Source organism: Spermophilus citellus (assembly GCF_964194105.1).
Source record: "Spermophilus citellus genome assembly, chromosome: 17".
Lineage (NCBI taxonomy): Eukaryota > Metazoa > Chordata > Mammalia > Rodentia > Sciuridae > Spermophilus > Spermophilus citellus.
Genome location: NC_138199.1, coordinates 24,839,620 through 24,864,242, shown reverse-complemented (window position 1 = coordinate 24,864,242; position 24,623 = coordinate 24,839,620). Strand labels below are relative to the sequence as shown.

Sequence of the window (24,623 nt, the reverse complement as noted above, 5' to 3'; positions counted from 1 at the left end):
TTTAGTTTCTTGACATTTGCAAAGTGTTATCACATAATTATGCCATTTCATCCTTGTTGTGACACTGTGGTGTAAACGTTGATTTTATTACTGTTTTATCATTTAAAATATTTTTAAAAGCAGAGATCAGAGAGATGACACAATTATTTCTCTTGAGAGTGGCAAATGAAATTCCTGTCTTCTGACTTCCATGTCAGTGTTAGTTCCACTGTGCCATACATTTTAAAAATAAAAAGATAGTCTTTATGTTACTGTGGCATAGTAAACTGTTAGCTGTAGAGGAAAGGTGGTATCATAGGGAGAATTGGGGGTAAGTGACATGTAAGTTCTCCTATTACCTAGCTATTGGTGGTGTTGAAGGCCCTTTCTGCCTTTACAGTCCCATTGTTTAGCAAATATATTTGTGATTTGCTTTGGTTACATTCATATAGATAGAACTCCCCATTGGGAATGTTATTGTCAAATGCAAACCTCAAAACCTTGGCAGCAAATCAAATTGTGTGATGTTTGTTACACTAACCCATAAGAAAGGTTTATCAACCAAAATGATTTTATTTAGAGGACTTATCTTCAAAATCCTAGAAAGTATCTCAAGAGATTATCTAGTTCTCTCCAATTTTGAGCAAGAGTGTCTTTAATGTAATGTTTCTTTTTTTTTTTTTTTTTTTTTTAAAGAGAGAGTGAGAGAGGAGAGTGAGAGAGAGAGAGAGAGAGAGAGAGAATTTTTTTAATATTTATTTTTTAGTTCTCGGCGGACACAACATCTTTGTTGGTATGTGGTGCTGAGGCTCGAACCCGGGCCGCACGCATGCCAGGCGAGCGCGCTACCGCTTGAGCCACATCCCCAGCCCCGAATGTAATGTTTCTTAAACATAAAGTTTTTCTCTCTTACTTTGGAAAATATTCAGTAATGCAAGAAATTAATCTCTCTTGATGTTCTATGCCATTTTATAGCTTTCTATATTCTTATTCCTTTATTATGATCTGAACTCAACCTCCCAGGCTGTGTCTAGTTGTCCTGATTGTGTACTGCTCAGATGGAGACCCAGACCTCACTGCCCAGTAATAATGGATATACATTTATTAGAAGATGTGCCTTTTTAGGAAAGGGGAACACAGATCTCCTGCCATTACTGTAGTAGACTAAGGCCACTGAATCTACTACATTTTTTTTATTTTCAAAAAGTATATTTTAAATATAGTATGTTTGCCCTTTTAAAACCCTATTTGAGTTTATGAAGTTTCTGTCAAGAATTAAAATGTTTTTAAAATATATAAGATACTTTTCTGGAGATTGTAGTTAATTTTCGAAATGATGATCTTTAAATTTAGGATTTGGATACCTTTAAAAATAGCCTTTAAAAAGTAGCCTTATTCATTTTCTTTTTGCTATTGGTTTTAGTGAGTTAAATATGTAAAAGAACTAATTAATTATGTGTCTTAAATAATGAAAATTTCAAATTAAGTTGAAGTGCATTTCATTAACCATTAAGAGATAGCCATTTAATTACTCAGTTTTTTTGGAGTCCTTATTTTTCAGTTTTGTGGCTAGAAGTCATACTTATTTTAAGATAAACTAAGAGAATAATTGACTGTTTCATGACAGGCTTTGGAATCTCTCCTGGAAAAGAAACTATCTCCAAAAAAGGTGAAGAAATGTTTCAGTGAAAATCGGAAATATCCTATTAGTAACCAGAGGACATTAGGGAAATGGCCAGATACATTGCCAAAGGGTGAAAGGAGACCTTTTGTATCAAAAGAGACATTGCCACAGGATACAATTCGACCTTCAGTGGCAAAGAAGCTTCTTTCTGGTATGTGTCTTAAAGTATTTGTTGTGAGATGTTTTATTGTTCAAGTTGTCTGGGCCAAAATAATTAGTGCACTGAGGGGGAAACTCAGGATTTATAACCTAGCCTACAACAGTAGCAATAACTAGGATCAGCAAATGTCATCCAAGATTCTTTTTTATGCTGAAGACTGGAGTATTCTGTTGAGGAAAGTAAGAAGGGAAAATTCTCTTTTTCTACATAATAGTGTTGTTTATTATACTTAATGGTAGATATATGCATGTATATAGATATACATAAATGAATTTGATATATATATGCATTTAAACAGATTCTGTCAACTTACCTTAAGAGTAGGCATACAGTTATGTTTTTACTAGCAATGACATCAGTATATATTTTCCCATATCCTCATCCAGTAATTTATATAATACAATGTAAATTCTTTTTCAGTTTCTCTGTGTAAAATCAAATCTTATTGCTTTATATTTCATTTCTTTCAAGGATTACTTCTTTCACATATTCCTTAGTTTACCTGTAGTTTACCTGTTGGTTATATTTTTTGTCTGTCTTCTGTTGGGTTGCAAGTCTTTTGCTTATGCATGTATAGAGGTTCTTAATATATTCCGAATCCTAATCTCTTTTAAAATATTTTCTCCTACTCTAGTCACTATTTTTGAAATTTGATTATGATATTTTTTCTGAAAAAATACAGAAAATTTTCATTTTGTGGGCAAATCCATCTTTTTTTTTTTTTTACATATTTAATATTTGATTAAACAATTCTCTTGTCTTTGTATTTCTTTTTCAAAATTTTGCTACCAGTCATTGCTCATCTTCCTTAGGAACTTAGGGCTTCATGCATGCTAGGCAAGCACTTAACCGTTGGGCTACATTCCCAGCCCCTTCCTGAGGAATTTATAATGAGCTTGTCAAATTCATGAAAAATGCTTTTGGAGCCCAGTGGCTTGGGAGGGATCTCAAGTTCAAAGCCAGCCTCAGCAAAAGTGAGGCTCTAAGCAATCAATGAGACCCTGTATCTAAATAAAATACAAAATAGACCTGGGGGTGTAGCTCAGTGGTTGAGTGCCCCTGAGTTCAATCCCTGGTACCCTCCCCACCAAAAAAAATGATGTTGGGATTTTGTTTGTTATTACATTAAGTTTATATTAGAGGAGAAATGATATCTTTACAATATTAAGTCTTCCTATCTATTCATGCCCTTTTTCTGTCCTGTCAGAAAGAGAATTTTGTAATTTTGGGCATATATGTTTTATAAATTCCTTGCTAGGTTTTTTTTTTTTTTTTTTTTTTGCTGGATTTATTTTTAGTTTTCATATTTAAGTTTTATTTCTATTATGAGATCTTTTTCTATTACATTATGAAATTGGTTATTGCTACTTAAAGGAAAGCTGTTGGATTTATATATTGTTTTTATATATGATACTATCCTGAAAACTTATTCTGATAGTGGAGTTTGTTGTGTCTGAGGTACACAATTGAAAGGGGGCATTGATATCTTACAATCGTAACATTTTAAATTTTAAATTCCAATGCCTAATCAATATTTTAAAATTCATATTGACACATAAAGTAATGATTTATCTTACAATGGATGTTTTAGATTTGATGAAATAGTTTTTTTTTAAATAGTTAATTCTTTTGTTATTTTCCAAATAGGTGAAATTACTTATAAATATTGGACAAATCCAGTAAACTGGTTTTTCTTTATTCTTTTCTTTGCAGTGTTGGGGATCAAACCCAGGGCCTCACATATGTAGCAACCACAGAGCTACATCCCCTACATTTTTTAACTGAAGTAGAACATAACAGATAGAAATGTGCACCAAAAATAAACTTACAGCTCAGCTAATATCAGAAAACAAAAATATTTGTGTAATTATTATCCAAGTCAAGGACAGGACCCTACTAGTGCCTAAGAAATTTCACTGTACCCTGTTTCCAATCTCTCTTCCTCCTCCCCCAAATTATTATTATTATTATTTTAATGCTTTATTTTGGTTCTGCCTGATTTGGAACTTTATAAAAATGGAATTTCACAATAGATACTCTTTTGGGATAGACTTCTTTTGTGTTATATTTTGTGAGAACCATCTACTCTGTTTGTGTAGCTAATTTGTTTATGTTATGTTCTTTGCTCTGTTATATTGCATTGTATCACTCTGTCATACTTTATCTAGTCTGTTGTTTTAATTATTGGGTTGTTCCCAGTCTTAGATGATTATAAAGAAAACAACTATGATTGTTTTTGCATGTATGTCTTGGTATCTGTGCACACAAATTTCTGTCGGGTATGTTTCTAAGAGTATAATTGTTTGGTAGGTCATAGGTAAATGTTAGTTCTATTGTAATATAGTTTTATTTCCAAAGTAGTTTTATCAGTTGATATTCCCACCAACAATATACTAGAACAGTGGCTACCCATCCTTGCTCACACTTTTCTTTTTTTTTTTTCTTTTTGCTCACACTTTTCATTACTAATTTTTAAAATTGTGGCTACTCAGCTGGCATATTAGGTGTATCAGGCATTTTAGTTTTAATTTAAATTTCTGAATAACTAATAGTATGAGCACATTTTCATGTATTTTTAGGCCATTTAGATGCCTTTTAGGAAGTACCAGTTCAGGTCCCTGGCCATATATCCCTCCCTTCTTTTCTTTTTATCTCTCTTAACTCTCTACTCTCTTCCTTCCTCCCTCTCTCTCTCTCTCTCTCTCTCTCTCTCTCTCTCTCTCTCTCTCTCTCTCTCTTTCTTTCTCTCTCTCTCTCTTTTTTTTTTTTTGGTGGTGCTGAGGATTGAACCCAGGGGCCCCACATATGCTAGGAAAGTGCTCTACCACTGAGGTACACCCCTAGCTTCTCTCTCTTTTTCCATTGATTTGTTAGAAGTGTTCTGTATATGTACTGGATCTTAGTCATATGTGGTTTAGATATCTTAGAAGTAAAATGTGACTTGCTTTTAAATATCTCAAATGTTCATCTTTTAATGAACAGAATTCTTAGTATCACTGTAGTTCAATGAATCATTCTCTTCCCATATACTTTTTTGAGGGGTATTCTAAGAAGTTTTTCCCTAATGTTAAAGTTAAGACATTTTTTAATGTTATTTCCTATTAAAGTTTCATTTTCTTCCCAATGAAGATCCAGATAACTTAGCCCTCTTTGTTTAAAAGATTGTTTTTTTCTCCCAAGTCGTATGCATTGAAATCAAGTGTTCTTATATGTGTGGGTCAGTTTCTGGGCCCATTCTTTTCCTTTGATCTGAATGTGGGTCTTTTTATCAGAGCTAAACTACTTTAATTATTCTAAGTCTTCATATCGAATGGAACAACTTTTCACACCTGTTTTTCCCCTAGAGTATCTTGACTAATCTTGATCCTTGGCATTTCCATAGAAATTTTAGAATCAGAATTTGTTGATTCCACCAAACATTTTTCCAACTCCAAAAAGCCAAAAGACATCTATTGGAATTTTGATGGGGAATTATCATTTTTATAGTATTGAATTTCCCAATCTGCAAGCAGGGTATATCCCTCCATTTATTTAAGTTGTATTTATTTTTTTCTTCTTTTGGTACTGGGGATTGAACCCAGGTGTGCTTTACCACTAAGCTACATTTTTATTTTATTTTATTTTTTTTTTTAATTTTGAGACAGGGTCTCACTAAGTTGCTGAGGCTGGCCTCCAATTTGCAATACCTCTGCCTCAGCCTCCAGGTAGTTGGTGTTTCAGGCATATGCCACTACACCTGGCTATTTAGGTTGTCTTTAATCCCTGTAATTTGGGTGTGCATATGTGTGTGTATGGGCTTATTTGTCTTTCATTACTTTTATTCTGCGGTGTTGATACTTTTAATACTCTTACACATGATATCTGTTTTATGTTTTATAATTTGATTTCTCATATGTATTGCTGATTTTATATATAATATATATATATATATATATATATAATGTATATATATATATAAATTTTTGTGTATTGACCTTGTATCTAGCAAACTTATTAAAAGCTTATTTCTGGCCATTTATCTGTAGAATTATTTTAATTTTGTCTTAAATATAATCATATCATCTGTGAATAATCACTAGTTTATTTCCTTCTTTTCAATCTTTATTCTTTTTCTTTAATCTTTCTGTTTTGGTTTGCTTGACCTGTGGGTGACTGATTAAAAGGATAGGTTCAAGATTCTTGTGATACCTGAGACTTGTTTGATTTCTTGTTGCATTTCTGTTAATTTTTTCTTTATGTGTTTTGAATTGTTGTTCTTACACTTATAATCCCAGTGACTTGGTAGACTGAGACAGGAGGTTTGCAAATTCAAGGCCAACCTCAGCAATTCGGTGAGGCCTTGTCTAAAAAATAAAAAAGGGCTGGGGGTATAGTTCAGTGGTAAAGTGCCCTTGAGTTAAGTGGCAAAAAAAAAAAATCCTGACTTAAATCTTTTTTTCATGGATTTTATATGTTGTTATTATTAAATATTCTCTTTATCTCCTTAGGATCATGTTCACTTTGGATTCTGTTTTGTCTGATGTTAATATTGCTTCACCTACTTAACTTGTTTGGCATTTGCCTGGAATAATTTTCTATTCCCTTAAACTGAGTCTTTCTTTGCTGTTTTAAGAATGCCTTTTATACACAGTTTATTGTTGGTTTTGTGATCCCCGTTGTAGAGCTCTATACTTACCCTCTTACACTTGCTGAGATTAATGACGTTTGAACTTTGCTCTACCTTATTTTATGTGTTTCATTTGCCAAGGTATTTTTTCTTTGTTGTAATTTACTATATTTATCATGGTTTTTTTTGTTTCATTTTTCTTTTCTAGTGATGTGAAATTTACTTATCAATTTGTGTTAGATTGATTGATTGAATGATTCATTGATTTGTAGTTCTAGATGGACAACATGCCTTTATTTATTTTTATGCAGTGCTAAGGATCAACCCAGTGCCTCACCTTGCTAGACAAGCGCTTTGCCACTGAAATACAATCCCAATCCCTTCTGTTGATTTATTTGTACATCTGTTGCTATTTTGTGGAACCTTAATAGCTTAGCTCTCTACCTCTTACATGAGTGGAACTGTAGGAAGCGAGCAAAGAGTTCACTCAGTGGGGTTTTCCCCACACCATGTAGTTCTCCTGTAATTCAGTTCAATTTGGAGACTATTTACTTTAGGTAAAATCAGATCCCACAGGTTTAGAGTTCAGTTTCAGAAGACCACCTCTACTTTAGACATCAATCACAAGTCCTAGGTCATGACCAGCTTCTCTAATAAATCAAGGCTTGCTAGTATGGCTCTCAGAACTCATTTACCCATTTGTCATAAAGAATATTACAAAGGATAAGGATGAACAGCCAGTTAGGGGAGATGCATAGGCAAGGTGTGTGGAAAGGGCATGGAGCTCCCATGCCCTCCCCAGGCGCATCACCCTATAGGAACCTCCATGTACTCAGCAACACCAAATTGCTTAGAAATTGATAGTCTAGGGATTTTTCTGGAGGTTTTATCACATAGGTATTATCAATTATAACTCAATCCCCAGCCCTTCTGTCCTTCCTGGAGGATGAGGGTTGGGCTGGAGGTTCCATGCTTCTCATCATGGCTTGGACTTTCTGGTGACCAGCACCCTCTCCAGAAGTCCCCAAGAGTCACATCAGTGGAATCAAAGACACTCTTTATCTGCCAGGAAACTCCAGGAACCAGAGTTAATATTAGAACAAAAGGTACACCTAGCACCTCAATTGCTGGGGAAATTATAATGAGTTTAGGGGCTCTTATGTCAGGAACTGGGGAAGAGACTTAATACATAAATATATTTATATATATATATATATATATACACACACACACACACACACACACAAACACACAGAATATCACAGTGACAAAATCTAATTTGTTTAATTACTAGTAGATATTTATTCACTATAATGGGATATCCTTCCTTTCAATCAGAAGGCCTTTGCCAGCCTTTACCTTGAGAATGAGCATCATGTCTATTTGTCTTTATAAGTCTCTCTGAGGAGCCCTGTCTAGTAAATAGTTAGGCACTTAAGCTTTTGTTCAAAGACTCTATGAAGAAATGTAATTAAATAAGAAAGGACTCCTAAGCAATAGATTACAGTGATGTGGATCCTGGGTGCGGGGAAGCTCACTTTTGATGTTTTAGAGGAAGTGCAGAGAACATTCCAGGCCTCTATACAGAGAAGTGTTTTCCTAAATGATTTACAAGATTAAAAGTTAGATGATTTCAACTGACTAGTGAAAAATGAAGACCAGCTTCTGAGAGAAGTTGAAAAACCTGCTAATCTGGGGCTGGGGCTATAACTCAGTGGTAGAGCGCTTGCCTGGAATGTGTGAGGCACACTGGGTTCCATCCTCAGCATCACATAAAAATAAATAAAGCCATTAAAAAAAAAAAAACCCAACCCTGCTAATCTAAAACCCATCATGAGGTCAAATGTAGGAAAGCTAAAAGACAAATGGGGAAAATTTCTGTAGCTTTGAAAAGAAAAGTGCTACAGAGGAATTGACCCTTTACTTATTATTGTTAAGGAAGTTTGGATGTAAGTTTTCTTTGATTGTAAAATATTCTAAACATAGAAAATAGTGAAAATAATAATCTCTGTGTATCCACTATGCAGATTTAAATATTTTTGCTTTACTTACTTTGGAAATTTGTAGACCTGTGATCACAATCACTGTGAACCTTAAAGTTTTCATCTGGTGAAAATTTCAAATGGTGATAATAGTCCTTCTCCCATGTGACTTAGTTGTTAAGTAGCAAATTAGATAATTACTAAATGCTATGAAGATGGAAGAGGTTATTTTTAGTTCCTAAACTCCAATTTATAAAGTCTAGATTATGTTAGGCACATTCTAAATAAGAAAGCAGGAAGGAATTTTGTATTGTTATGAAAAAGTAAGCTTTCATTCTCTGGAAAACATATTTATGTGGAAAAGATCCACAGTCCCTGACATCACAGAATGAATGGGCCTGGCCCTGGACCCAGTTAGAAGACTTGACTCTCCACTTACTTTCCTTGTGACTTTGACAAAACACTTTTATTTCCTCATCTGAAAAATTTTAGTAATCCCATTCTGCTTGCTCTAGGGTAAGTCATGCTCTGTGGTGAGGCTCAGATGAGATGGTGAATGCAAATTACGTTTTAAATGGGAAAAGTGTACAAAATGTGAGGGATGATTATAATCATCATTATCATCATTATTATGAATTGAAATGTGTTATTGTTAACTGCTTTGCGAGTTTAATACATTTGCTCATGGGGAAGAATATGGTGACTTTCATTTTATTTTTGGCTTTTCTTGCCCTTATAATCTGAAGGTCACATTTTTCTCTATCATTTTAGATATCACTCACCTAATTTTCCTTCCAGTTTCCTAAGGTTTCTCCTCTCCACCTGACCCCTAAAATTTGTGTGGAGAGCCACATGAATGGGAAAACCTGTTTGTGCTTTCTTCATTTAGAATATCTAATTGAGCCTGATTAGATCACCTATCTTGTGATTTACATAATTGTTGGCTGGTGCAGTTTGTTAATGACTTCTCATATGTACTTGCAATGGTTGATTGCATTAGTATAACTTGTCAGCCAAAAGATTGGTGGCTCCCACCCTACCTCTGCCAGTGACCTCAAACTCAGCTACCTCTGAAACTTGTACTGCGTTTACTTGCTTATTTACATAAAGCCTAACTGGAAAAGATGACAGAGGTGATTCAATGTATGTAAACTGGGAAGGTAATAAATATATTACAGACTGAGGATCCAGTGTTAGTATTCTGTTCTGACTTGTATGTCCTTGCTGTGTAATTTCTGTAGCTTTGAAAAGCATCTCTGATTAAAAGAAAAGTGATACAGAGGAATCTGACCCTTGACTTGCTATTGTTAAGGAAGTCTGGATGTAGGTTTTCTTTGATTGTAAAATATTCTAAACATATATAAAATAGTGAAAATAATAATCTCTGTGTATCCACTATGCAGATTTAAACATTTTGCTTTATTTACTTTGGAAATTTTTTTCAAAAATAAAATATGATAGGTACAGTTGAAATCCCTAAAATATTTTTCTCATTCCATTTTCCTCCCTCCCTCTCTGGAGATTACTATTGTTATCATTATAAAGGCAAATCCTTTCTATTTTTAAGTTTGTACTTCTTACGTGTCTATCCATGAAAAATATAAAGTGTTGTGGTATGCACATGATATCTTACAGTATGTGCCATTCTGTTTGCCTACCTCCACTAATATTTGTAAAATTTGGTCATATTGATAGGTGAATTCCAATTTTTAAATTTAACTGTTGTATAGGTCTCCCTTATATGGACATACCAGTTTATTTTTTAGTGGTTCTTATATATCAATGGATATTTGGGTTGTTCTCAGTTTCTTGCTTTTTTTTTTTTTTCCCCCTCTATGAGACTATGTCCTGTTATGTTTCCCAGGCAGGCCCCAAACTGCTGGGTTCAAGTGACCCTTCTGTTCTGCCTCAGCCACCCATTTTGGGACTACAGGCAAATGCCACTGCACTGACTGTGTTTTTGCTTATAAAGCAGCAGCGAATTGGAGTGAATACCTGTGCGCCTGTGTTCCAGTGCATGTGTGTGGGAGTTCCTTTAGGCTGAGTGTTTACCTGTGAGTGTAACTGCTGGATTGCAGTGTATACAAATTGTCAACTCTGCTAGAGCCATAAGGTGCTCTCCAAAGTCCTTAGGCCGTTCACTCCTGCACCAGTAGTTTGTGAGAATACTTGTTTTTCCACCGCTTCTTTGTACTTGGTATCAGTATACTTAAAATTTCCCCCACCCTGGTAGATATAAAATGGTATCTCGTTTACTTAAATCTTTCTTAAGACTAGTGATTTTAGTCATCTTTTCTTTCTTTTTTTAAATTTTTTTTTTTTGTCAATGGATCTTTTATTTCATTTTTTAAAATTTATATGTGGTGCTAAGGATTGAACTCAGGGCCTTACACATGCCAGTCAAGCACTCTACCACAGAGCCACAACTCCAGCCCCAATCATCTTTTCATGTTTTTATTGACAATTGATATTTTCTGCCTTAATTGCTGGTTTCATTACTTTGCCTGTTTCTCAATTTGGATTATTTTTCTTGTAGATTATTGGCCTTCTTTTTGTGTATGTGTGTGGGAATACCAGGGATTGAACTTGGAAGCACTTAAGCACTGAGCTTTTTTGTATTTTATTTAAAGACAGGGTCTTACTGAGTTGCTTAGTGCCTCGCTGTTGCTGAGGCAGGCTTTGAACTTGAGATCTTCCCGCCTTAGCCCCACTCCTACCCCCCCAGCTACTGGGATTACAGGTGTGCTCCACCGTGCCCGGCTAGAAGGTCTTCTTATCATCTGGATATTAAGCTTATGTGCATTACAGATATCTACTATTGACTGTATGATGAATTTCTGTCAAGAGGAAGTTGTTGTTTAGTATAATTAAATTCAAATATGTCAGTTAATACATAATATTTTGAATTTAAGAAAGGCTTTTCTGCCCTGATGTCAGATGATATCCTCCTTTGTTTTCTAATTTGAAATTTCCTTTGCACATTCAGATCTTCATTCCATTTGGCATTTAAGTAGTTTTCATCTGTGGAGACCAGTGGTTTTAGCTTGGCTTTTGAACATCCTAGTTCATACTCGCTGGTTTGTCATGTCAATTCTGCTCTTTCCTGCATGGCTCCCACGCTGTCCCAGCCTTACAGCTCTATCACCAGGACTTCATCTCCCTTAGAGAAAGACTCCCACCTCCACCCCTCTCCCCACTTTGTTGTTCTTTAAATTTATTTAGATAATTTCTTGGAATTTACTCTTCATGTGAATTTTTGGATCAACCTATTTAGATCTACCCAAAAAATCAATTTTAACTGAATGTGCATTTAGATCTATAGATTACTTGTGGAGAGTTGACATCTTTATTACGTCTGTTCAATCATGAAAACAATTTATTCAGACATTCTTTTAATGCCCTTTAAAAATACCCTTTAATGGGTGGGATATAGCTCAGTGCTAGAGCATTTGCCTAGCATGTGTGAGATCCTGGGTTTTTTTGGTCCCCAGTCCCACAAACAAAACAAAACAAAACTTTACAGACTTTTTCTGTAAAAGTCTATTTTTCATTAGATTTCTTCCTAAGTGCCATATAGTTTTTGTTGCCAGTGTTAATGGGATATTTTTCCTCTTATATTTCCTAATTAATTATTTGATAAATGGGGATGATACTGACTTTTGTGTTGTTCTTATATTTAGAAACCTTGCTAAACCCTCTTCTTAGTTATAAGAGTTTGAACTCTGATTTCCTTGAATTTTCTAAATATACCTTTATCTCCTCTTCAAATACAGGTTTTTTTCTTTCTTTTTTTCTTTTTCTTTTTTTTTTTTTTTTTTTTTTGCATTTCCCATTGAGGGTTAAAATGTGGTATATAGAGTTCAGACTATTTTGTGTCAGTTTAGGAGCTCTTAAAGATGTTGAATAAAGAAGCATCATTAAAATATTCATATTTTAGAAAAACAGTTTTGGTAGCTAGGGGAAGGTGTGATGGAAGATGACTAGGAATCAGCTAGGAGATGCTCTTATTATGGTAGAAAGATAACTGCAGGGCCAACCTTGGGGTGTAGTAGAAAGGGAGGAAGGGCAGAAATAGCACAAGAGGGTTTTTAGAGACTATAGGGACCAGGGAGATGAGTAAATATGGGCGCTAAGACTCAGGAAGTCAATTGTGATGCTTCAGTTTCCTGCTTTTAAAACTTACTAGTGTTCATCACAGGAATGCAAGTTGACAGCAGAACACCTTGGTTTTCAGCACGGGTAGGCTAGGTATTTGGAGATTGGATGTTACAGATAATCATTCTCAACCAGCATGCCTTGAATAATATTTCCCTCCCTTTATTTTTCTGAAATCTTTGTGTAGATAAGAATCAGCCAAATGCAGAGTTTCCAGCGACCCAGAGGTTGGAGAGGGAGCTTGAGGTGTTAGATGTGGATATCCTTCCGGAAGAAGTCCCATTAATTCCAGACCAAAATGCAAGCTTTAAAGAAGAAGCATTGACCCTAGCAAAAACAGGAGTGGTGAAAACAAAGCCTGTGACTGAGAGTGTGCCATTTAGGAAAAAAGATACTCTGGAGCCGGCAAGACCACAGCAAGTAAGAAACCATTCCTTTCTTTTGACCCATTTATATTAGTCTGACACTGTCAAGGTCATACAGGCTAGTAAGTGGTATGGCCAGCATTTCATTTTTCCCACAAGTTGATTTAGCTTAGGTCCAGGTTGTTTTTATATTCTAACAAAAAAACAGTTTTTAATACTGTTACTAGGACAGAGCATTCTTTGTTGTCCTGGTTCAGTAAGATCTTAACTAATTTGATAACAAGGTCCTAATTGGGCAGGGTATTTTAAGATTCAGGCATCTTATTTGTTTTCTGCTTCCAACTGGAAAGTATGAGATTTGAGAGGATTTAATATTTGGTTCCTGACAAAGATAAATATTGATCAATTGTAATCACTGAATATTAAAAGGGTATCTTTGTGTGACTGCTTTTTTTTAATATTTATTTTTTAGTTATAGGTGGACACAATATCTTTATTTTATTTTCACGTGGTGCTGAGGCACCCAGTGCCTTTCGGCTCACATGCTAGTTGAGTGCTTTACCTCTGAGCCACAACTCTAGCCCGTGTGACTTTCTAATATGGCATAGGAGAGCATGTGTGGAGTTAGAACTTGGTTTGAAACTAAATTAGATTTAAAACTTTTTTAATGTCATACAGTAGAAAACTGGCCAGAAGAGTATCTCCTCCTGTACATACCCTATACGGTGTGACTACCATTTGATGGTGTTGTCTAGCCAGACATGGTACCGACTCCCTATAATCCCAGTGACTCGGGAGGCTGAGGCGGGAGGATCACCAGTTCAAAGCCAGTCTCGGCTACTTAGTGAGGCCCTGTCTCAAAAGAAAATCTAGAAAGGGCTGGAAATGTTATTCAGTGGTTAAGCACCCCTGAGTTCAATAAAAAAAAAAAAAAAAAAAAAAAAAAAAAAACTAATGGTACTTAGACAGCAAACCTGTAAATTGTCTGGTGGCATCAGAAAAAGGAGACTTGGAAGTTGTCATTAGTTACTGACATCGTGGATTAGGATCTAGTCTTCATTCCTTCCAAAACAAACTCTGATGGGGTTCTTTGGGAAGTCCAGATTGAGCCTGTAAGAATTCAACTTGACGTTCTTCTCTAGAAACAAAGTCTTATGCTCCGAAGTGTTTAAATAGCTTCATTCAGGGGCTGTGGCTGTGGCTTAGTGGTAGAGTGCTTGCCTAGCAAGTGTGAGGCACTGAGTTCGATCCTCAGCACCACATAAAAAAATAAAATAAAATAAAGGTATTGTGTCCACCTACATCTAAAAATATATATATTTAAAAAAATAAAATAGCTTCATTTATTCTATGTAGACCTTAGGCTCAGACAGAGCAAGTATTTTTATCAAGAATGTTTTATAATTTACCTTTAAATATTATAGAATTTAAAAATTGAGGTTTAATTAGAAAAAACACATATAAATAAATAAATATATATTTGGGGTGTGTGTGTGTGTGAATGAGTGAAAAGGTGGTGGAGCGAGGGATTCCAATTTTACCTCCTGTCTCCAGAGCTGCTTCAGTGTAATTTCCTTACTCTCTGCCACAGTGCTTTCTGCTTAGTTTTACTGAATAGATGGCTGCGTGAGTAGCAGAGAGGTACTTGGAGCTTTAGTAAGAGGTTGAAGCTAGGGTATTTGATATTTGTATAACTTTGTAATTCATATTTCCCTCTTTTAGGGACTCCACAAAGCTGAAAGAAATAGACCCAGCCACCCTCCCAGCAAAAGCAGGGTGCAGCAGACAACAGTTTCATCCAGATTAAAAATGAACCAACAGCCTGTGAAAAGCCACAGGGCTCCCTGGATACCTGCGAACCCTACATCCCCACCAGCATCTCCTAAGTGGTATGTAAAAATTCAAGGAACGATTTGGGTATGTGAATTTATTTTCCTCCATAGATCAAAGGTGACATATAGCTTAGAACAAGTGGAATAGCAACTTTAATTCTTCCTAACATGGGCTGGGGTTGTAGCTCAGTGGTAGAGGACTTGCCTAGCACTTGAGGCACTGGGTTCAATTCTTAGCACCACATATAAATAAATGAATAAAATCAAGGTCCATCAAAATCTAAAAAAAATAAATATATTTTTAAAAAAGAAGAAGAAGAGATGCTTTGACATGTGTAAGGTCCTGGGTTCAATCCCCAGTACTGTAAAGAAAAAAAGAAATGCTTATATGGGTAATACATGAGAAGTTTGTCCAAACCTGCTGTTTCCTTTTTCTGTCTGGTTATGGTTGGAGTAGCCTTCTTTGTGGCATCCTAATGACCAGTGGACATGTATCACTGTAGGGAGAATTGTGGGCTTCCTTTGTCTTTCCCCCAACAGTTACTTGAGATGAGGAACTTTGTCTTTCTTTTCTTTGCTTTTCTTTTCTCTTTCTCTCTCCCTCTCTCCCTCCCTCTCTCCCTCCTTCCCTCTCTCTTTCTTTCTTTCTGTACCTGGGATTAAACCCAAGGGATGCTTAACCACTGAGCCACATCCCAGCCCTTTTTTATTTTTGTTATTGGGTCTTGCTAAGTTGCTTATGGCCTCTAAGTTGCTAAGACTGGCTTTGAACTTGTAATCCTTCTACCTTAGCTTCCCAGGTCACTAGGATTATAGTCATGCACCACTGCTCTCAGCAGGGACTGTATTTTTTTTGTGTGTGTGTGTATCGGGGATTGAACCCAGGGGCACTTAACCACTGTGCCACATCCCAGCTATCTTTTTTATATTTTATCTAGAGACTGGGTCTCACTGAGTTGGCTCAGTGTCTCGCTATGTTGCTGGCTTTGAATTCATAATACTCCTGCCTCAGCCTCCTGAGCTGCTGGAATTATATGTGTGTGCTATTGTACCCAGTGTCGTCGCCTTTTTTGAAAATATTTTTTTAGTTGTTAATGACCTTTATCATTTTTTTATATGCAGTGCCGAGAATCAAACCCAATGCCTCACACATGCTAGGCAAGCACCCTATCACTGAGCCACAACCCCAGCCCCAGCCTCAGCCTGTCTTTCTTATATTTAAATGTTCGATGCCTGGAACATCATAGGCATTCACTAAATCTTTGCCAAATTAGTAAATATTTTAAGATAATTTAAATTGCAAGTTGAGATAATTATGAACCATAAAACTATTCAGATCTCATTGACACTTTCTGAACTGCAGGAGGCAGTTAGGATAGTGCTGAGAGTCTTGTCACCATCATTCATGGTACTTGGAAAATAAGGAGTTACCATACCATGGGGCTAGAGAGAAGCATTGTATTCAAGGGGGAGCGGGGTCTAGTTAGGAAATAGTCTTTTGGGAGCTCAGTTAAAGGTGACACAGAACTAACTTGTTTGCCATAGTTCAGTAGTCCTTGCCAACACAATGGAAGGAACCAGGACGTAGAATAATATGAAGAAGAAAGCAAAAACAGTATTTTGAGGAGGAGAAGGGGGAATGTAGGTGACTAGAGGGATCCAGCTTTGGGGAGGCTGTCAAAAGACATGGTTAACAGCCTAGCTCAAAAGATTCTCCTGAAGATTCCAAGTGGGTTCTGAATCAATAGTAATACTTACTTATTGGCCCTCATTAAAATGGAAGAAAATATGTTGAGAGAATTTAATGTCTTGCTCATGTAACAGAGCTTGAACTAAAATCTGGTCTTCTGATTTGATCTTTATTTTGTCTTGTTTTATTTTTGCAGTTCTTGGGATTGAACCCAGGGCCTTGTGCACTGAACTACATCCCTAGTTGTTTAAATTTATCTTGAGTCAGGGTCTTGCCAATTTGTCCAGTTGGCCTCAAACTTGCCATCCTCCTGCTTTAGCCTCCTGAGTAGCTAGGATTACTACCATAACTGGCTTTATTATGTCTTTCTGTTTGTCTATTTTTATTACTCTCATTTCTATATTTTAATATATGTAAGTATTAATACAGAGATAGGAATTCATTTGATGACCTCGTAAAAACATCAGCAATTGAGGTTTGTATTACAAATCAAATATGCAGTGGACTGTCTTCTAGTGTATGTATGGCAGGTGGAGGATAAGGCTTTTTGGCTCACAGTGGTGCTAGGCCTTATAGAGATACATCTAGTAATATAATATGGAATATTATTAGTGACTGAAATCTCTCTCTATATAAAGCAGGTTTTGATGAAGTTCTGTTTCCTATAATTGAGTGTTGTTTCATTTAAAGTAGTGACAGCTTCTTTGAAGCAAAGGGAATGTCTCCACTTTGACCCTGTGCCCTGACTGCTGGAAGATCTCAGACTTCTTCAGGTTCAGCTTCTAATTTGAGGCTCTGTGCTGTAGATCACCATGACTTTAATGCTCTGTTTCCTCTGAGCCAGCACCTTTGGATGAGTCACTGGATGTGGACTGAATGATTATAAAGGTCTACTTTTCCATTTTATGCAGTGCTGCATGGCTGCGGGTGAAATCTAGCCCCACAGATGCTGCAAAAGAACAGTCTTTCCAGCAAGAAGATACTCAAGAGGGAAGTCAATTGAGTATTGTCAAGCACGAATCAAATAGGTTTGTGCTGGTATTTTTCAAATCTTTGAAAATTGAAGGGCTCCTTTTATGTGGACTCTAAAGTAAGCTCCTTCTTGTCTTTCTTATGACTGAAGTTGGTTATTTAAAATGTAGATTACTAAACTTTTCTGTTAAATTCTCCAGTTTATAATAAGCCCCTTTTATTCCTTCTTATTTAATTTGTTCAGAAATTGTATGTGTGTCGATTGTATATCCATTGCTAGTTTTGTGTATGGCACAATTGTGAGCTCTGGAGATGTTTTTTTAAAAAAAGAGTGAATAAGACATAATTCCAGCCCCTGCTTATTTATAATCAGCAGGGAAAATGTATAATTAGCTATAATCTAAGATAGAACATGGAACATACCCTACAAACTGCTGAAGAGTAAAGAGGGTTTAAAAGAAGGAGAAGTTACTTCTTACTGCCAAGATCTAGGCTTCATGAAGGAGATGGAAATTGAACTAGAACTCACATAGGATTTAAATATGGGGGGGGGGGGGATATGTGGAAAACATTCCAAAGAAAGAACGGTGAAAAGAGGTTGCTCTGCACTTTGGGGCTGAAATTATTTTTGCAACTATGGGAAAGCAAGTTGTTGGGGCTGGGGGTGTGGCTCAGTGGTGGAGCACTTGCCTGCCATGCAAAGGCCATGGCTTGATCCCCAGCACCTTAAAAAAGAGTGGGGTCATTAATTAATTTGATAATATTCACATAACTTAAACCAAAAGAATCAAAGCCCTTTCATACACAATAAAATTGTTTAGAGTTAACACTATCCTTTTTATTTTTATTTGACTTCACTCTCTTCCTACATGGGGATTCATTTCTTTATCTAAACCTAAAGGGCTGTGTTTTCGTCAAACAAGAAATTCTGAATACAGCAATGCTTAATTTTCTTGAGAACATTTGTAGGCAGCTCTTCCTTATTCTACACACTAACTGAAAGTTTTATACATAAATGTCTCTTTATAGGAACAGAGAGCTTTATGGGTACAGACAAGTTACATTACCTACTGAGTCCTTAATGGAGCCAGGATTGGTGCTGGGGCTCAAGGGTCCCTACTTCTGCACTGTTTCTCTAGTAATGATGCCCTGCTGTGTAGAGGCATAATTGATTTGACTCTTTTGTACTGTCTGCTAGGCTTGCTTGGCTTGATGCTGAGTCTTCCAAAAGATTGAAGGAACTAGAAGAATTAAAAGCCAAAGAAATGGATCAAATGCAAAAACAGAGGTAAATACTTGTTTCTGAGGTAGAAAAGGGTAATTAGGCCTATTTTGTATCATCTAGCTCTAAAAGAGAGTTGAAGGTCTCCCATGCTTCTTATGCTTCTTGGCTTTCCACCTCCTTAAAATTCTGTGAAGCCTATAGTGGAGCCCTGGTTGTAGGTAGACCCAGGGAGTCCTGGCTGCTTTGAGGAGAGTTGAGGTGACCCTTTGTACTGTTGTCTAGGCTCGACTGGCTTGATGCTGAAACTTCTAGGAGAACAAAGGAACTGAATGAACTGAAAACTGAAGAAATGGATCGACTCCAAAAATTAAGGTATGTGTTTGCTTTTGAAGAATAGGGGAAGCTTCCCATTCTAATTGATCCAGGGTTTTAACAACCAGCCTGGACTGTTTAGGCCTAACCTTATTACATGAGTATGTGAATGAATGAGCACCTACATGCCTACATGTATATTATACCATGTTTTTGCTAGGAAGTGTTTCCTTTATGTGCAGTTTGAAGAAGAATTGAAAAGAATATCTATCATTTGAGGGAATTCTGTCTGAAAGATCAGAGTCTTAAAAGTACCTCAAAGATACTTTTCTCTAGACAGATGCCAGTCCTTCTGAGGGCAGAAGGTTAGTACATTGTGTGTGTTCTACTCATGTGTGTGAGTGTATGGATTCTTTCATTTTTCCATCTTAGCTTGAACACAGTGTTTTCAAATGAGACTGCTTTTTTTTCCATTCATCCCTTAAGAATGCTATCACCTAACTATAGGCTTGAAGAGATTTGTTAAGATTTACTGAAGGACATGATTGGGGAAGAATAGCAGTTCATTGGATTAGAAAAAGGGGAATAAAGAGAAGGGAATGGGGATGGGAATGGGAAAGACAGTAGAGTGAATCAGACATAACTTTCCTGTGTTCACATATGAATACATGACCAGTGTAACTCCCATAATATGTCAAAATACATCCTACTGGCATGTATAACTAAAAGTAAAAGATTTTCTGGAGCTGCTGCTGCTAGAGTTGGCTCATTTTTCCAGCTCTGACAATCATTCGTCCTGCAGTCAAATGAATAGAACACTTGTTGAAACATCTGCATTTCTGACACTATTCATGATAGAACATGCAATCCCAGTTATAAGGGTTGTGGTTTCTCATGAGAGGGCCAGGATGTCTGTAGTTAAGATTTCAAGTCATACAATCAAAATCTTAGGACTTGAAGGATCGTTTTTCCCCAACTGATGCTTCCAAGCCACTCTACACTGTCTCCACAAAATAACAGTCTAGCATATGTATACACACCCTCTGTGACAAGCTGGTTACTACTGTCAGAGGGATTCCATTCCTTGGTCATCTCTAGCTATTAGAAGGTGCAACTTTAGGTTGTGTAAAATTTGATTCCCTGTGATTCCTACCCACACATAGGTGGACCACATAGCAAAAGCTTAATCCTCTGTACCCATTTATTCCCTCTGTGTGTCTTTTATTTTAAAAAATTACTGCACATGTTGTGCAACTCTACATCATATACAACCAGAGAAATGAAAAGTCGTGCTCTATTTGTGTACAATGAATTGAAAAGCTTTCTGTTGTCATGTATAACTGATTAGAACTAATAAAAAATTTTTAAAAATTAAACATATCAGACATGTGGAACATAATAAATACCCTTGAACAATTCAGAACATGAAATGAACACCTTTGCAACCCAACCCAAGAAATAGGTCATTGCCACTAATGGAGAAGCTTCTAATGACCCCCTCCTCAATTGCATCCTCTTTTCCCCCAGAGGTAGCCACTTTTCTGATTCCTGTATTAATCTTTTCATTATCTTTTTTTTAAAATAAATCTACCACCTGTGTATGCATTCCTACCAATATATTATTTAATTTCGAAAACAGAGAGTAACTAATCTAGCTAAACCAAGGTAACAGTGTTGCTGGCATTAAATGAAGGCTCACGGGAAAAGAGGTTGCGTGGAGTCTGGATCATAATCTGACATGCACTTCCCTGAGAATTTTTAGGAGCCTTGTCCCAGGAAATCAGTGAGCAAGACCATGAATGAGTTCTGGTAGGGATCGTGCTCACCATTTCAGGGCTACAGATGAACCGGATCTGCTGGGCTTTCGAAAGAAGCCTCATCAGGGGCATAGGCTGCCCTGTCACACTCTGCTTCTCAGCTCCTCTGACAGCTTTAATGGGGGTAAAACGAGGATCCTCAGCAGACACTAGGGCTCGAGGATTGGGAATTTCATCAGTTTCAGGGCAAGATGAGCCAAGCATCTAGGCCAGTTTAGCTTGTATGGTTTTTCACATCTTGTACTTTTTTTTCTGTTTACTTACTTGTTTTGATAGAACAAATTTAGCTTCCTTAATCCTAAATTAGCTTCTTGAGAAATGAATAAAAAGTAAATCTTCTCAATCCTGTCAAGCTTAAAAATGTCTTCATTCTATTCTTATATTTGCTAATAGTCTTCTTAATGTGTATAGAACTCTTAATTGAAGATTATTTTTGACAATTTTTAAATTAAACTTTTTATTATGAGATAATTATACATTCACATCAAAGTTGTAATAATACAAAGAAGTCTTTGGAACCCTTTACCCACTTTCCCTAGTACAATATTTTAGTGAACGATAGCATAGTGCTACAACCAGGATATTGACCTTGACACAGTCAAGGAGCACCTGATGGGCAGTGATATAGTCAAGAACATTTCCATCACCACAAAGTTCCCTCATGTTTGTCCATCTATAGCACACCTGCTTGTAACCCTTGGCAACCACTAATCTGTTCTCCCTGTTTATGATTTTGTTATTTCAGGTCTTATATAAGTGAAAACATAGTTGCCTAACCTTTTGGGATTGACTGTTTTTTCCCCATACATCCTTCTCTGGAGATTGATCCAGGTTGTGCATGTTTCATTTGTTCATTCTTTTTGTTGTTAAATACACTCCATGTTATGGATATACCACTGTTTTTTAAATTGTTCACTGGTTAAACATCTGAGGAACATCTGGGTTATTTCTAGTTTGTGACTGTTATGAATAAAGTTTTCTGTAAACACTCAAGAACAGTTTTCTTTTCTCTAGAATAAATGCCAGAGTACAATTACTGGGTCATATGCAGTTGTGTTTGGGTTAATATAAAACTGCCAAGCTGTTCTCTAGAGTGGCTCCCTACCCCCACCAGCAGGATTGAGGGGTCCAGTCGCTCTGCAATTCTGCCAGCATCGATTGGTTCACTGTTTTCTTTTTGATGTTGTGATAAGTGTTTAGTACATGGTGAACATCCTTTCATGTACTTATTTGCTCTCTACTCTCTTTAATGGCACATGGCACAGGTTTCTTTTGTGGTGTTTGGCTGTAGTTGGGGAGTTATTCTCTGACAATTTTCCATCTTCCTCAACTGTCCCTTTGGCTAGAGAGAGTGGGCCTTTATTATATCTTACTTAATCTTATACATTTATGTGCATAAGTATGTCTGTACCTATTGGCATTTCTGATTGCTGGCTTCTCCAGTGTCTGATTCTGGGATATCCGAGGCAAAAAGGAAACCCAGGGAACTCACCTTGTCTTTTTTTGGTTCCCAGAGTCCCTTGCTGATCTATCTTTGCTCTACCTTTTCTAGTCCTTTTCTTTAGTTTATATTTAATGTCTAAGGTTCCTAGTTGTACTTAATTAAAAAAAAAAAAAGGGAAAAGAACATATATTCCTCCTGTCCCAAAGTAGAAGTCTAACCAGAATTTTTTTAAAGTATTATTTCATTGTCTTGTTTTCAATGAGAAATCAGAATCTTGCTTTTTAATTCTCTAGAAGCAACCCTTTTTCTCCCCTCAGTGTTCTGAAATTTCACAGAACTTGGTGTGCATGTGTTTTCATTTATCAGTGGACCTTTTTCAATCTGGCAGTTTATTTCCTTCAGTTCTGACAAATGTTCTTGCTTTATTTTGCACTTGTTTTCTTTGTCTGTTTCTCTATTCCCCTATTCTGTAACTTCTGTTCTTGGATGTTGGGCTTCCTGGATTGGCTCTCGATTTTTTTTTATCTGTTTTTCCTATTTCCTCCTTGCACCCCAGGAGGCAATTTCCTCATACTTAGTATTTAACCTGTTATTAGATTGGTTATTTCTGCTACAGTGTTTTTAAATTTTAAGAGTTCTATTATATTTTCCAAATTTCTCTCTCTTAGTCTCCTTTTATGCTATTTTTCTTCTCTTTGAGTACATTAACAATAGTTTTTCCTTACTGCTCTATATAATCTTTTCCTTTCTCAGCTGGTAACCCTTGGCTATCTTCTAGTGTTTAAATGGAGGGGACTGATTACTGATTGAAAACTCTGCCATTTGAATTAGAATCTGTATTTAGTTTTAGGGTTTTTAAAAAATTGTTTTTTGTGGTATACTTTACATGTAGTAAGATGCAAAGAACTCAGTGGTTTATACTTCAGTGAGTTTTGACAGACGTATATATCTGGGTGACCAAAACCCTAATCAAGATAAAGAAAATGTCCATCAATCTAGACTATTCCTAGGTGTTCTTTCTGGTCATTCCCTACCCCCACATGACCAAATCCCTCACAGAGGCAGCCACTTTCTGATGTTTTGCCCCATAGACTAGTTTTGACTATTATTTATTTTTATTTTATTTTATTTTTTAGTTGTAGATGGACACAATACCTTTATTTTGCTTATTTATGTGTGGTGCTGAGGATTGAACCCACTGTCTCCCATGTGGCCAGGCAGGTGCTCTACCCGTGAGCTACAACCCCAGACCTAGTTTTGCCTATTCTTGAACTCTGGTAGAATCTTCACAGTCCATTCCTTTGTTTCTGGCTTCTTTTGTTTAACAAGATATTTGAGCTGGGCATGTAATCCCAGTGGCTCAGGAGGCTGAGGCAGGAGGATTGCAAGTTCAGAGCCAGCCTCAGCAAGTCAATGAGGCTCTAAGTACCTTAGTGAGACCTTGCCTTAAATTAAAAAAAGAAAGAAAAAGGTATTTGGGATTCAGCCACATGGTGCCTCTATCAGTGTAGTTGATTCCATTGTATTGCTGAGTGGTATTCCACTGGGTGAATGTACCACATATTCTTTATCCATTCTTCTTCGATTTAACATTGGCAGTATTTCCCATTTTTAGTTAGTTTAAATAAAGTTTTTATAAACATTCTTACACTTTTTTTTTTTTTTTTTTTTTTTTTGTAGACATGCTTTCATTTCTATTGGGCAAATACTTAGGAGTAGAATTTCTGGGTTGTAAGATAGGCAGTTGTTTATAAAACTATCATACAAACTTTCCAGAGTAGTTGTAACCTTTTGTACTCCTATCTGCAGTACACAAGAGTGTTTTTCTAGTTGTCCTGTTTCCTTGCTTACCTGTTGTCTTGGCGATCTTTTTCATTTTAGCCCTTCTGGTGAGGTTGTGGTGATCTTTCCTTGTGGTTTTGATTTGCATGTCCTTGATGATTAATGGTGATGAGCACCTTTCTTAGTGTTTATTAGGTGAAATGTCAGTTCAAATAAGTTGCCCATTGTTTTTGGTCACCATTATTTTCAATTATTGGTTGGACTTCTTTATACATAGTTTTTGGATACAAGCCCCTTGCCAGATATATGTGCAACAAATATTTCCTCTCAATACTCTGGCTTTCCTATGTATCTTTTAATGTTATTCGAATGGTGATTAAAGTTTTAAATTCTGATTAAGACCATTTTTATCAATTTTTCTTTTGCTTTTTTTTTTTTTTTTGTGAACTAAGAAATCATTGCCCAAATTAAGATATCAAAGATATTTTCTTCTAAATGCCTATAACTTTAATTTTTATGTTTGTGTCTGATTTATTTTGAATTAATTTTTGTATTTGAGATGAGATACTGATCACAGTTACATTTTATTTCTTATGGATATCTGGCTATTCCAGCACC

At 36.2% G+C, this 24,623-nt stretch overlaps 1 protein-coding gene across 7 annotated transcripts in view; it reads left to right on the top strand.

Moving 5' to 3' along the window:
- Positions 1 to 24,623, top strand: part of KIAA0753 — a 67,008-nt gene that overhangs the window by 19,494 nt on the left and 22,891 nt on the right. For all 7 annotated transcript variants that reach the window (XM_081272060.1, XM_081272063.1, XM_081272058.1 and 4 more), the window contains 6 exons: positions 1,607 to 1,814; positions 12,754 to 12,986; positions 14,654 to 14,820; positions 17,365 to 17,481; positions 18,624 to 18,713; positions 18,933 to 19,022. In XM_081272060.1, the coding sequence (XP_081128186.1) occupies positions 1,607 to 1,814; positions 12,754 to 12,986; positions 14,654 to 14,820; positions 17,365 to 17,481; positions 18,624 to 18,713; positions 18,933 to 19,022 (905 nt within the window). The remainder of the gene's footprint in view (positions 1 to 1,606; positions 1,815 to 12,753; positions 12,987 to 14,653; positions 14,821 to 17,364; positions 17,482 to 18,623; positions 18,714 to 18,932; positions 19,023 to 24,623) is intronic.